This window comes from Meles meles, chromosome 6 (genome assembly GCF_922984935.1).
Source record: "Meles meles chromosome 6, mMelMel3.1 paternal haplotype, whole genome shotgun sequence".
Taxonomy (NCBI): domain Eukaryota; kingdom Metazoa; phylum Chordata; class Mammalia; order Carnivora; family Mustelidae; genus Meles; species Meles meles.
The window spans coordinates 76,061,956-76,077,798 of record NC_060071.1 but is presented as its reverse complement, the minus strand read 5'-3'; the positions used below and the strand labels follow the sequence as shown (position 1 = coordinate 76,077,798).

At 37.0% G+C, this 15,843-nt stretch overlaps 1 protein-coding gene across 2 annotated transcripts in view; it reads left to right on the top strand.

The window, feature by feature from the left end:
• The window catches only part of WDR72 (WD repeat domain 72), a 218,521-nt gene extending 208,734 nt beyond the window's left edge, over positions 1-9,787 (top strand). For both annotated transcript variants that reach the window (XM_046007151.1, XM_046007152.1), the window contains exons 19-20: positions 3,558-3,662; positions 9,103-9,787. In XM_046007151.1, the coding sequence (XP_045863107.1) occupies positions 3,558-3,662; positions 9,103-9,158 (161 nt within the window). In that variant the 3' untranslated portion in view covers positions 9,159-9,787. The remainder of the gene's footprint in view (positions 1-3,557; positions 3,663-9,102) is intronic.
• Positions 9,788-15,843: the final 6,056 nt, after the last annotated feature.

The window sequence follows — 15,843 nt, the reverse complement described above, 5'->3', positions numbered from 1 at the left end:
CTGTCAAGAAGAGTTTGTCTTTTTTGTCCCTCATACCCCAAATGTGGACTATTTCAGAATCCATTACAGAGGAAATAAACAGTTGATTTTAAGTTAAGGATGACCCTAACAATCATTTGCACTATATTGATGTCAGAAGTATCTCTCTGCCAAGCTTTAAAATGCATCTTCAAAAACTACTGGAAATATCCAAGAACTTTAGTGATGAGCTACAAATGGACTTTCGTATTGATAAATAAAAGTCAATATGTATAGTGAAAGGACAACTTACTGTGATAAATGGGCCCACCATCAGTAAAGATCAAATTATTGACTATTTAGGGCAAGGAAAAACCTGTCTATAGCTAACTTCTACAGGTGAGAAGAATTAGCCACAACAGCAATTTAGGAAAAGCTCAAAGAGACACGTTAGGAGAATTCATTAAAAATGCATACAAAAGTAAGCAGCAACATTCTGTTAAATACATTTGTGGCACTAGGCTCATGCATTTTTTTGACCATGTCTGAGTTCACACATTTTTTTCTTTTGCCTTGAATAAGCTCCCTTTGGGCTACCCATATTCCTTTTCAGCAAGATCTAATTCAAACTTCACTTCCCAATCCCCCTATTACAGAAGAATTACTTCTGCATTCCTAAAAACTATGTCACTCTTGGAATATTGTCTGTTAATGCTCCTAGTACTTTTTATTATACCTCAACTAGATGACAAGTTGTATGTGGGCACATTAAAAGCACCTTTAATGTTTTTACCCCAACATAGTCTAGCACAGAGCTCTACCCATAATAAACACTAGATCAATATTTGTTGATTTCATTGTTTTTGAAATGATTCATTAGAGAAACTTGGTCACACATCATGTCTGAGTTTAATGATGAAATATCACAGAGAACACCCAAAAGAACGTTTGCAAAGATTAGCTTATCAAAAACAAAAACAAAAAAAAAAAAAAGAAAGAAAGAAAGAAAGAAAAGAAAAGTGGAATGGCAATAATTAACCTCTCCAATGTTGGTTGTTCCCAATTGACAGAGGTAGGTATTTCTTTTAACTAAATAAATTTACTATAAATTAGCCAGTAAAAATGACAACTCTTGTACCATTGCAAATTTGGAAGCTAAAATGTAGGTAAGCAAAATATCTGAAGGCTAACACTTTCTGCTCTCCTACCCCCTCACAAATGACACCCTCCAGAATCTGAGGTAGACACAAAAAGAGCCACATGGTACCTACCAGTGTGGGTCTAGTGAAGCTCATTGAGCTACAACTACAGCTAACTTTCTGAGTTTCTTGAAAGGCTTGGGATGTCAGTTCATCCTGGGAACTTTTTTTTTTTTTTTTTTTTTTTTTGCCACTGGAAATTGATACAGGCATTTACTTTGTTGTCCTAATGCCATGCTCTCTTCCTTCTTGAGGGCCCTAAGACAGAGTCTTGCTGGAAGAACAAGTAAATGAACGAGAGGATGAAAGTTTTAAGTGATAAAAGAACAGTGTATGGGATGACAAGGGCAATGTATTTGCCCAAATAAACACAGGTGCTAACTCACTGGCTGTTAATAATAGATTCAGCTGTATGATTCATTCTCTACGATAAATATCAGTGTAAATATTTCAGAAAATTAATAAGATATAAAGAAATAAAAACATTTTTAAAACATCCAGTAAATCTTGCTAGTGTAATAGTTTTCTGCAACTTTGTTGTATTTAATTATCCACCTCAATGTGTTACAAAAATCGATGGATTCCAAAATAATCTGTAAGTATGATCTAAACTGAGGAAAATTAAATTAAAGGCAGCTACACCAATAACTGTTTAGGCCATATGTGTCTCTCCTCCAAATTAGAGACTAACCCACACCACCGTTTTACAAACAGGCATCCTTTGTCTCAAGTGGGCCTAACCAAGGAACTGATGGGATCTAGTTGAAGATAATTCAAAGCACATATCCTCTCAGGAGGACATCTAGCATGATATCTCTGCTTCATTCACTTGTTCACTCATTCATTCCACAGTCCTTTAAGAATACCTCCTCAGGCCTAGGGCAGACAGAAGTGCATAAAGCAGACATGGTACCTACTTCCTTTTTTGGAAAATTTAAATGACAGCATTTCATACATTTTTCCCATGTTTTGTTCTCAAAACATTTCAGAGAAGTGAATTCAAACTCGATGCACACACTTCACAGAACAGAGGAGAACTATTCATGTTCTGAGAAAAGCTTAAGAGAATATTTGGACCAGAATTATGTTACTAGTCTCCTTTAAAGTGTGTATATTGTGGGCTTCAGGTCATGCTCACCAATGCTTTATGCACTCCATGAAAATACGATGAGGAATGTGAGAAGTGTGAGCTCTGCTCACGCTGCTTTGGATCTTGGGTGGCATTCCTTTGTGTCACTTACCGAGTATGTATGAAGTGACAAAGTCCCCAGCCTTTGCTCCATCATTTCCTAATGGGCGTTTAGGAACAGTGGCCAGACCTACTCCCCTGTGCCAACAAACGTATCATTTCATGTACGGTTTATATATTTTCTTGTTTGCATTTATGGCCTATAAATAATATGTTGTGTGTGTTATCAAGACCTGAAGAGACAGTAGTAGTGTTTACTGCAGCAATCTGCAATAGATAAAATTAGCAGTAGTCAATAATACACATATTTATGTAGTTTGGCTTCAGACAAGTATGACATAATTTATATTATTGTGGCCTTGCTTTGTTTTGTTATTCACTTAGTTTTTTTTTCATGAAGACAATGTCCACTTTTCCCAACAAGTGATTCCTAGAACGAATAGAATATGGAAATATGTTGCTTATGGAGATAATTGAGACCAAGAACTACAAGTTTTGCAAAAATGTGGAAACTTGAGTCTCTTTCTCTAACGGAGCTAGACGTGTTATGTGCTTATAGTAAATTTCAGATTTCTGTGCTCATTCCCGTTTCTGTTCGTAATTCCTACTCAGAAGATGAAGACAAATTGTCTGAGGTCACCATTCAAAAAACTGGCCCTACTTATTAATCATTTGCCAACTATTTATTCTCTATTTTAAATTTTATTTACATAGGGCTTTTATTTTTTTTTGACATTTGGAGTTTCTTATTGGATGAAGGAGAAACAAAATGCATTTAAGTGTTCATCAGCTGTGATGTGTGTGACAAGATGAACCACCGCACCCATGCAGAGCTGCTCCAACGGACCAGCCCCATGTTCTTCCGTCTGTGTCCTATGGCTGCTAATTGACGACATTGTTTTAGATTTATGCATTAAAAATACGATTTCTACTTCAGAGGGATTGCTTTGTTACTTTGTAGCTTTTAAGCTGATGCCATGGACTTATTTTTCTTGTAAGATAAAGTCTCATCTATAGATTTTTCAACTAATTACATGTCTGCCGATACATACTTAGAGGATACATTTTATTTCAATTTATTATTTGTGTTTACAAAATGTGTCCCTGGAAATATCTGTGGAACTGAAAGGAAATATTTTAATGGTGTTTATTACTACTTTTTCATCGCTCTCTCTTTTCTTTCTCTCCCTCTCTCACTGTCTTTTTAATAGCTCCAGTCAGTCCGGTCAAGCATGACAGCAACTCAAACTCGGCAAACTTCCAAGACACCGAGGACATGCCTGACAGATGCGTCTTGGAAGAGTCTGAGAGTCCAGGTGAAAGCCATTTAAAAATAGTCAAGTATAAAATGATAAATTTGACACAGCTTTGGGGTCCTTGGAAGGGGTGGCGGGAGGACATTGTAATGCTGTTTTCTCTTAGCAGCTGTGCTGTCAAATTAATGGTCACCTCCAGGGGTCACAGTGTGGAGCTGCTACCTTTGCCTCTTTCATCAAGGATTCAGTTGGAGGAAGCACAGAGGCTTTATGACTGAGAAGAAGGGAAGCTGACACTATTAGTTCATTATCATCAATTTTAGGCTAAACTGGTTAATAGAGGCCGAGATTGAAAACTGGAGAAATGGCAGCATTTTAAATATTTCAAGTAATGGGATGGAGCGGAAGTGCAGACTTAAGAGAGTCGCAGATGATTGCCATCATTGCAGTCTATTCGCCTGTCTCAATGCAGCTCGCTAACGGGACCAAAGGGTTTTAGCATAGCAGTAATGGACCCTGGATGGGTCAACTGTTGAGAACCAACAAAACAAAAGAAAGTAACAACCCTTCCTCATGCCATCAGATTTACCCACGTCCCAAGTTACTTAGGTTTGTATTTTCTTTGTAGAAGGAATAGACAGAAATGTAGCAGAAGGATAGAGCCAGAAGCCCTTTCAAGCATGGATTTTTGTTTCTGTTTGTGTCTTGTTTCAAAACACACCTAGTCTTTAAGAACTCATTAATCAAAAGAAAAAATAAAAAGTCCTGTGGAAGTCCAACGACATTCCCAGATCACTACAAAGCCCTAAGGTACTAGAAGGTACCTTATTACCATGAGTGAAAGGGTTAACTCTTTCCTCCCACCGAACCTTTTCCCTTCCTGTTTTCTCCGACTGCTGTGTACCCTCGACCCTCTTGCATCTTTGTGTGCCGATCCTTGTATCAGATTTTTGATTCGTCCTCTCTGTGGCCTGTCAGCTTAGTTAAGAGATTTCCAAATCTTGTAGCCTTCGCTGACAGGGGGCAGCTGCAAACAGTCCCCTGATCCTTCCCCAAGGAGAGCTACTGAGATTTAATTTTCCGTGAAAGGTGCAGCCTGCAATCTATGTCAGGTCCCCTAAGTCATCTCGGAACCCCAATAGGCCCGGTGGCGATGGCATTGTATTTCAGTTCCCTCCACTAAGCCAAGATTCCTCAAAAGATGTACTGCTGCCATGTGTCTGTTCGGAAGCGCACTTCTGCCTCAGCGTCCCATGGACCTGAGAAATGGCATCTTTCTCGCCCACAGAAATTTTTAATCAGAACCTGAACCCCACCTCCTGCCATAATATCTAAAAAACAAGTGTAGGTTAGTCCCACTCCGAAAGGGAGAGGCCGATGGTAGCGTTAAATGTCTATCAAACTATTTTAAAATTGTTTTTAGTTTTGACAAAAATTACCTAATTTTGACTAGGTTTTTAAACTGTCTCCATAAACAGTTCCGTATCAACCTGAGGCAGTTAAATCCCTGAGTCAAGTTTTCACCTAAGTGTTCATTGGTTTTGGCAAGAAAAATTGGCTTTATGTCATCTCAAAAGTAGAAGAGATTTCAGGCCTCTCTCCGTATGAGTGGAATTGTAGTAAAATTCAAATATTGCATAGCTTATCTGATATAAACAAAAGGATATATCATAACAAAGATTAATTAGAAATGATTGGTACTGATAAAGGATCTTAACTTAAAAAGTGAGTACTGTTCTATACATCGGACGTCATTAAACTGGTAATAAAGAATGAATTACTCTGGCTTTTTCCTCTGTCCATTCCTGCATTTTAAGACATCTTGCCTTATAGGCCTAGAAACCTCTGGAGAGTTCACTACTGGTCTCACTGCCTTCCACTGAGAATTTGTGGCTTGGTTGTCATGGAGACATCGTATTTCTCCAAGAATTGCTCATATTGATCCGTGGCCAGGCGTAAATGGCCAAGCGAGTGTGAGGAATAAAGGGGGCTGGGCAGTCCTATAAAATGACCAGGGCTTGTGGGTTGGAAATAAGCTCATAGCAAACACTTAGGTAAAAAGAAAGAAGCAGTTTTATTTTGTTTCAGGATTTCTTTCTGCACTTTGGGCCATTGTCTTCTTTCACTATGAACTGAAAGAAACTTGTTAGTCACTTGTCATGTCAGATCTTTGGTGCTTGTCCTGACACAGCTGTCAGCCTTCCAGCTCTGTGCAGTTCAGGGACACACAACAAAGAGGCAATGACATGAATTATTTATTGCTCCTTGTGTGGATAAAATTCTGTGATAAGAAATTAAGACACTTCTGACAGAGGTGCTTGTTTAGTAAGAAAGATTTTGATGAGAGAGTGCATTTCCTTGAAGTATGAGCATTTGAGAGGGAAAATTCTTAAAATGGAACACGAAGGAAGAAGGTATGTGAAATTGGTGGCGTGGAGGGACTTCCCTGCACCGCGAAAATAGAATTGTCCACTTCTCAGTGTCCAAAAATGAATTAAAAAATACCAAGCCATTCAACGGGAGGGACTCCAAAACTATAAACATTACTTCGGCGGTTGAGTTCCCTCTGTTTACCAGGTGTGAGTGGGGCTCCTTTGGGAAGCACATTTAACCACCTTCGTTAGAAGAGAAGGCAAATTTGGGGCTTCGAAGGGACAAGCTTTGGGAAGGTGTTGTCAGACCAACAGAGGGGCTTCCCTAGCTAAGCTTGTGATTGCACTGGTGTATTTGTTATTCCTTATATGGAGAGGAGTACATTGTTCTTACCATTTTCACCTGGCATATTATCGCTCACTTAAAAGTCCTTTTTAATATTTTCATGTCCACGAAAAATCCCCCCATTACAAAGCTGAACATGGTCAGTCTTCTAGCTTTAATGGATATTGACCTTACATGGTTTTATCTATGCAACTCTAAATGACTAATATATTTATTACATCACTTTTAATGAAAAAACCAGTTGTTCAAATGGCATATGGAAAATGAAAACAAAAAATCATTTCCCCATCCAAGCACAGTTCAAGAATATTGCCTCATATATTGTTCTTTCCAAATAAAATCTTTTCTTTGCAAATTCCCTGAACATCATTTTCCTTTGCCCTTAGAGCTTTGTATCGTGGATACCAATTCCTTTCCATATGCAGAGAGCAAAGGGATGTTGAAGCACAGAAAAGCTTTAATAGTTTACTTCTTTAAAGGGGAAGTTAAAGCTTTCTAGACATTGATGCAACATTTGAAAATGTCATTAATAAAATCAAATTTTTAAAGTTTATACACAAAATAAGATTGACTTTATACATTGATTATCTTTGAATGCAATGGGTTTTAAAGTCGATCTGCAGATTGTTTATTTTTTCCTTGACATCACTGCTTCTCCAGCACTGAACTGACGAGGATGACCCATGTGCAAATGGGCTGGAGTGGGCATATAGGTCACAATTTAGAGGACTAGTGGAGTGGTTGTTCACCTGGTCTCTAGAGCACTCTACCTATTCATCATGCCATTGTGATCTCTTTATTGGTTCAAGCTATATACCCAGGTGAGTGCCTGCAGTCCATTAAGGTTGGCAAAGCAACTTTAGACCAGAGCATTCTTGTTACTCTGACCCTGCTAGTGAACCTGGAGGTCTTGTCTGATAGGTTAAGGTCTCCCTCAGCAGTGTCTTTTTTCTGGAATAATTCATTAGCAAAGAGTTTTGACTCACAGGTGAATCCCAGATTGAAGTTTCTGGCTTAGCTTCTGTGAAGTCTGCTTGCTTCTTCACTGGCATTTATACATCCCCAAAACCTGTGGGAATAACTTTGATGTCTAGTAATAGAAGCACCGAGACAACATTGTGAGCTTACAGCTCCCTTTTTTCAGATTTTAGGGCCATTAGGCTTTCTTTCTTTGGTTCTTTCAAGCCTCATCACTTCTGAATCTGAAAGATGCTATCACAAAAATAGTTTAGTGCAGTCTTTTGCTGGTTAACTTCTTGTTAACTGCTTCATGCACAGTGAATAAAGCTAAATTCCTATTTTCCCAAATATCATAAATAGTATTCTTTGTCCCCCATCTTTGCACTCATGATGATAAAAAATTTAGTGTGACATTGACAATTTTTAGCCAAGTGTTAATGAGAGGCCTTGGGTTTTTATCACCTTATTGGCTTGGAAAATTAAGAATTTTACTTCCTAGTGCACTAGGGACAGTGCATTTAAACATAGCTTTGGCTGAAATAGTAGTGACAAGAAAGAGTTTGAAAGTACAAAAAAAAAAGCATTCAGCAGCGTTTTCTCATCATTCTGAAGTAGTTTATAATCAGTATGCATTCTGCCATTAATAGAACATTTTAGTGGTTTTTATATAGCACGTTATGTGTATAGATCTATATACATCATTGTCAATCAATATTGCATTTGCATGAATCTGATGAGCAAAACTAGATTTCTCACAGTTTCCACGGGATGTACTACATTGTGAAAAGCCAAGATGGAGGGTGGTTTGTTTTTTTTTCCCTTTTACTATTCTAGCTCATGAATCAACAGCAAAAATCAGGTAACAGAAAGTAGGACAGATTCAGGACTAGAGTGTTGGAGATGGCTGATGATGATGCATGAAGCAGAAAAAATGTGGAATGTGTGAGCAGCCCATCAATCATAGCTATCGAGAACACACTTCTTAGGTTTAGTGCTAAAAAAAAAGTTCTAGAAGGAGTAAGAACAATTTCTGTAGTAAAAACACATAAACCCTTTCTTCTATTTAACAATATCAACATTCTTAAAAAGTTGCCCATATGGAAAAATATAAGCATCAACCTAATAATTTTTAAAACATGTAAAATTCTAGGCTTATACACACACACATATATTTAAGTAAAACAGATACCCAGCTTTTTGAGTCTTTGCCAGTAGGAGTGGGAGTTACTATGCACAGTCATGTTATTAATATAAATGTATTTAGAAATAGTTTGCTAAGGCACAGTTCTCCAATATGTTTCACAGTCAAAAGAATTCAAATCAAGTGATATTTTTTAGCCTACATTAACAATCATCCAAGTAGTCTGAGAAATAAATGCTTTTCTGATTCTATAATTCAAACCATTTTTCAACTAACATTTATAACATTTGATCCTAAAATTTCAGTTGTGGGTTTCTCTCAGCAACTGAGATATTTGAAATTTATTAATTTCTAGCCCAAATCACCTTGTTGAAAACTTTCATCTTTGTTGGCAATTAAAAGAAAAAACAACCTATATTAATAATGTATACAATTAAAATATATTTACCTGAAGCCTAGTTTATAAGATAAGAATATTTTTTATTATCTTAACATATTGTATTTCAGGATAGAAAAGAGATCTAGAAATTATAGGTAATTCTCTCCTTCCTTCATCTCTTTTCTCAATCCTTCCTTTCATCCTTCCATCTCTTTTTCCATTCCTCTCTCACTTTCTTCCTCCTTCCCTCTTTCTTTCTTCTTTATTTCACCATATAACCTGATAATCTGTTTCCTTTCTAGGTAAGCCAAGGCATCATTCATGGATAGCAAAGGTGTGCTCCTGCAAGCTGTGCTGAATGGAATCTTATCTATAGGAATTGGACTTGGACAAATTATGAAACCTGAACATGCCATTTGTTTATTGTTGTATAAAAACTGTGCTGTTATCGGCCAAGTTACTAGGTTATAAGTAGATTTGCTAATACTTTGGAAAGAGTGGTTTGAAAATGTAATTACTGACTGAAAATATCTGAATTGATCTAATTTTAGAAAATTATTGTTGCAATCACCCTATATTCCTGATTCTTACTTTCCTTTAAATTTTACAACAAGGAATGCCAGGCTGCAGACACAAATTTAATGCTGTCTTAGATTTTCTTCCATCTTTTCAGTTGGTTCATTACAGGAGCAATGTTAAAACCACATTGCTTTTAAATATTGTAACGTATAGTACTTCCAAATTTAATGCTGCTTCAGTGTATTTAATCTAAAATTTTACCAGACTTATTCGATTTGTTAGGTTAGGGCATTTTGTTTTAGTATATGCTTTAATATGGATTAGTCACCCTGCAGAAAATCTCATCAAAGCATGAAATGTTGTCAACAAATAGCCAGTTCCATTGAGTCATCAATTAGCCCAAATAAGTGACAGACAGTGTAACAAGGACCAATTTTGTGTGGTCAGATTCTTTTGGACTCCTGATGACATAGAAGCTAATGTCTGTTGATCTTGTTAGCCATATAGATGCGAACTATATGGCACATTGCTGTTGGTCCATATTAAGTATAAACTCCTGTAGTTCTTTCCCCAGAAAGTAGTCTGACTAGCAGGAATTCTTAAACTAAAATATGCAAAGCAATATGAATAGGAACAAAGTGCTCATCTATTAAACCCCTTAGTGAGTAATTTATTCGTTGTGACTATATTGTATAATTCCTGGATTTACAGAAGATCATCCAAAGATCATTAGTGTGCCTATGGACACAAATATTGCCTAATCCATAAAAAATGGAAATGAAATGTTAAATACATGATCTATTTCTCTATCTAATAGGGAAGTGCTAATCACGTCAGTTTAACAAACATATCTGAGGACAGTAACATCAGGTCCTATGCTGGGTTGCGGTGGGGAGATTAGAGAAGTATACGTTGGAATAGCATGGTCTCCACCTTTAAGGAACTTATAATTAATGACTGACCCAGATGAATATATCAGAACATAGACACCCAGTGAGTGTGACTCCTTTAAAGCAGACATAAATCTGTGTTCTTTTTTCCCCCCTAAAATATGATGTCATTGCTTGAAAATACTTTTGAGTTGTACTTCACAGAGTAAAATATTGTCAATATGAATAATCAGGGAAAATTGTCATCTTTTGAAAATCATCATATATAACCCCCTTCCCCCCACCCACATACACACACATTGGAAATAGTCCAGAGCTACTTGGAACAAGTTTCAGAATGAAGGAAGGTAGCAGGGTAAGCAATGGAAAACATTTTCTTACATGCTGTGTATAGGTTCTGAAGCCCATTACAAGAAGGAATACCAAGAACATTTTTGATGATGGCAATATCAAATATGTACATATTCTCTCAAGAGGGTAATTTTAATAGTTAAAACTTATTTGGATGCTCAAGTTCTGGTATACGTATTAAAAATAAGCTTCTCTATTTTTATAGTTGGGCTCTATTATTCCCTTTTCAATGAAGATTAAAAATAAGTTTACATAGTTGCCATATTTAGCATTTCCCAGGTCTAAGGAAACCAATATTGAATCCTTGATAAATATTTTATGATGTCACCAGATACAGGAAATTAGAACTGGCACAACCCTGACATTACTAAATGAGATTTTTAAGATTTGTTTTTTGGCATCACATTGTGCAATTGCTAAAGTTTAATAATTCATATTAAATGACTAATTATAATCTTCTTTTATCAATATGAATTCTGGAGGCCAGCACGATTAACTATTAAAATTTTTAATTCTTAAAATTAGAGTTTCAGAGAAAGACATTTAAATCACGTTCTCAAATATCTGTGTGCAAATGTAGACAAATCTGCTGGTCTGTTTTTTATATTGACTAATGTTCAGCATGTTTCAGCAATGTCTCTTATCAGGAGAACTTAAATAGCAAGTTGCCACCCAATTACCTGGATGGACCCTAACCTCTTGGTACTACAGCTAAAAGCCCAAAAACCGATGACTTCTTGAATAGTATTTATCCTTTCTTGGCCTAGCCTTAGGTAATAAATGGAGTGATTTCATTAGCAAGCAACTCATTTGTTTGTATCCAGAGTCTTCCTTGCTGTTATAATAAATAACTCATATATATAAAAAATCGCCTTGTGTTCCTCTTTTGGCATTAACCTTGGTGATATTTTTGATTATCTATTTTCCTCCCCAAGGAATCTCATATTTTCAAATTTGCAAGTAGGGATTCTGTTACTCACTGTGGAGTTTTATACTGGCTTTATTGCTAAGGAAAGACTCTGGAAAGAATGTGAGGTTAAGGGCCAAGCCCTCGCCACCCACTCCCTCCCAGGGCTTGGGCAAAGACACGCTACAGGATGGTTTATGGAAAGCAATTTGAACACTGTAAAGCACTTCAAATATAAGGTAAAATTTACAATATTATAAACACACCAGTAAGCAGCTGCAGGCCTGAAACATTCTGATGCTATTTTAGAAACTAAGTTAAGGCTACTTTGACTATGTCACTTTTAGAAAAACGATACAAAAACATTTTGCTGTATATTAACATTCTATCTCTAGATGGTAGTATTTGGGGTGATTTTCATTTACGTTCGTTGCACATTTTCCTCCAATGTTCTGTGTTTTTTAAAAAGTTATAATTATTCAAGTGAACATTTTAGAAAAGACAGTGTTTCTCTTCAATCTTTAGAGGGCACATTATAATAATTGAGTTTTTAAGAATTAAGTTTTATGCTATGTGTTTAAAATGCTCAGAATACATTAATTCCAATTGATTTTGAAATCTCATTTCCACAGAATGGGCTTATTCATGTAATTTTTAAAATTTTATATTGCACACAATTTGATTCCACACTTATTTAAACGCATGACTATATACACTTTGATTCTCCACAAATCTTATTGTACATGTCAAGTACCCAAAGTTGTGTCTAATTAAATAGGAAAGTCATTGCTTTGTAAATACGTACATAGTGAGCATTTTAAAGTAATTTCAAAATAGCATGACCAAAAAAGTTGCAAAGTTAAAGCTGTCTTGGTTGCATTTCTTTCCAAGGAAGTTAACGTGGCTTTGTGTACACTGGTCCCCAGACCATTTTGTGCTGATTTCATCAGCAAGGAAGCTACAGATAGCATGTATGGGAAGAGCACAAACAAGAAATAAACAAGTCTACCAGTATGGGCATATGCCACTGGGAGTTTTCCATCCAACCTGCAACCCTTGTAAGAAATGGCAGGTCACCTCATCTCATCTCACTGGCGGAACAGGGGCTTCCTTGGCACGACTCCCTCCTGTCACCCTCATTCCAGCCTTCTCAGGACCCATTTTATTATAAATTTTGATATCATGGCTTTGGGGTATGATTCTGATTTATTACAATATTGTATTAAAATACATTTATCCTGATTGCTGAGTTTTTTGCCACCCCCTGGTCTTAGGCCCTGCTCATTAAGTCTGGATCAATTCACCGTTATCCCAGAAAGTATACTGCAGTTTAGTAAAGAGACTGTGACAATTGCATCATTATGAGATTATAATGATACAGATGGTAGGAAATAATTATTCTAATATCCTGTGAAAACTAAAGCCATAGACCATCGAGAATGTTTGAAATGGCTTACTTCTAGCAGTATATAGGGGGAAATATTGGGCATCTAGGGTTCTTCCTTTAGACATTATTTTTCCAAACTCCTCGTTTTCATTGGACAGAGCATGCTTTCCGATCATCAATTTTAGGGATCTTTTCTGTCTTTAACACACTACTAATTGGAAAGGTATCAGTGATTTTTCATTCAAGGATCCAAGGTTTTAAACACCGAAGGTAATTTGTACATGTTTAGTTTAACACTGCAAAGTACCAAATGCCAGCAGACCAGTATTCATAACATTAGGCAATAGCAATAATTGGTTGGTACGTGCTTGCAAACCTATTATTTCTTCATTTCGTAATTATTTTCATGGTAATTATCTGTAAGGTCCTAGTTAGCTTTTCGATCTTGTGTGTGCATTTTCTAGGGAGAAGGTGTTTTCACAGCCTCAGTAACTGAGCATCGTGTCCTAAGATGATGCCATCTAAGATAAAAGGACTGTCTATGATGTGTTCTTGACATATCACAAGTTTCCTTGAGACCTTTAAAGAGATTTTTTGTTAATTGCACAGTGGGGACTACATTTTCTAACAGAAATAATCTCTCTTATCTATATCAAAAGAATTCTCCCATCTATGTTATCTCCATTTGTATCAATTTGTAATCACAATCAACAGAGAAACAGTACTTTTAATTTTTCCTTTTATGTTTTATAAAGAGTGCCAGGAAAAAAAGAAAAGGAAAGAAAGAAGGAATCTGTAACACTGAGATTAAGAACCTCCATCCCATCCCTAGAATAGTCATAGCCAGGGGGATCAGGTTGCACTTAGGGTTGTTTTTATAAGGAAGATATCCGTGGATGCGCCTCTATTTCAAATAATCAGTGTATTTCCACCAATCTAAGCAAAATCATTTGGACCAATTTCTCTAAGAATTGGAGATAGGAAGTGAAGCAAAAATATAAAATACTATCATTTCAATTATGTTTGGGATAGCCAAGTCAAAGAAACAGACACATGAAAAAGTATTCATCGTTTGGGGATTTCTAAAGTCCGTTCCCGAAGAAAGCACACTGCCACGGATTCCTGTCTGAAAAGGTGTTGGCTTTTGTTTGGAGTCTCCCTGCCATGTAGGTGGCAGCAACACTCAAGGCTAGGAATTTTCTTTCACATTCTCTTAGCTCTAGTCCAAAGCATATTCTTACTCAAAATCCTTGTGGAAGAGAAAAGGTTTAAAGTGTAGAAACAAATTTCTCTATGTCCTCACACATCTCGAAAGCACTATTTTAAGGTTGTGCTAAAGCAGTTCCCATAATGTGAAAACATTCATCATTTCCCTTAATACAGAAGTCAAGTTCTGCTCTCACACATGTTGGTAGTATGATGCTTTTGTTTCTTTATTTACTAGGATCTTAATTCTTTACCTTCTCTCAAGCTCGAGTTTTCTCTGAAGAAAAAGGAACAAAACTCTGCTTTCTTCCACTACCACCTGAGCGTTTCTGGGAAAAAGCAGAAGTCTGTCCTGTCATTCTTTGTGTACATCCAAGAAGCCAGAGTATTTAGGTAAATGTGGACAGAGTTTCCTTTTGTCTTCCAAATGAAGCCATTTCTTCTGATCTAAAGAGAGGAGCCGGCAATCAAGTTAGTTCTGTGTGCCAATCAAAGGAATGCTGTGTCCCAGCAGAGAGGCCCCGGGGCCCCTGGTCTGTGAGGCCTGAGGACAAGCAGAGGACACGGAGGCTGACAGGGAGGGTGTTGCGTCATTGCAGGGTTGTGGATCACGGCTTGGAGAAAGGTAGCGGCTCCTGGCCCCAGGCGGAAATGAAAGGGGGATGCCCACCTTCATGCTCATAAGTTTGTTCTTACTGGAAACTGATTAGCAGTGAGAAGTTCTTCCATTTCTGGCATTTGGCTAAAATTAGTACCTGTTAGAGCAAATACAGGTAGCTTTGGTGAAGGCACACGTAGAGTCTTCTTTTTACACAGTGTAGGTCAACGCGTCCCAAATCCCAGCCAAATACCTATCCTTCCAGGCCCTTGGAAAAGCACATAGCAATTAAATCCCCAGGCTCCAAGGAAGTCACTGAAGGGTTTGGGAAGATGACGAGAGGGTTCTATATCTAATACATTGCTTATACCACTTCTAACTTCTTTTGCCCTTGATCACTTCCCCCAAATATCTATGTACTTCAGTGCCAGTATTTTTCATTGTAGCAGGCACTGAGCATGAAGTCTGCTGTAGACGCATTGTGGCTCAGCTCCTTCACTTTCTCGCTAGCTGTGGCACATTAGAAAAGGAATTCGTGTAATGCTCCAAAGCTCAATTTTCGCATCTCTGCACTGGGACTAATAATTTCAATTTCTCAAGCATCATCTGCCTGTACTATTATTACTGAATATAATATTACAAATAACTGAAATCACTATACATTTCAAAAATGCCTATTTTTATAATAATCTTAATTATGGTCAATCATAATGGCACTCCAATGCATGAACAAGCTTTTTACTCAGACTGGGAGAGCACTTTGGCATAAACAAGCTAAATAGGTTGTCTAACAGAAGTTTCTTCTTTTAAAATGTTTCATGTTAACTGAGTTCTCCCAGGATCAAGGGCTAGTTTCAGTTTTCAACAATTTATTTAAAGGTCAAGGCTTTCCCCAGTTCAGTGGGTAATAATAAATAGTAAATGGCACATAGTTTTTCTTCTGGGTCCTGAAAGATAATCCTCTGAGAATGTTTTATGTCAGAGTGGGACAGGCCATGGTCCATCTAAGGTTGTACAAAATGACAGGTAGCTTTTCTCTTTACTTCCATCAGTCTTCGTATTATCAGATGACACTAGCAAGCATGTTTCTATAGCTTTACATGAGTGTGATGAATAGACCAAACCAAAACATGTAAGTACTTATAAAGAAGTAAACCACAACTTAGAAAGTCAATGAACTCCTGA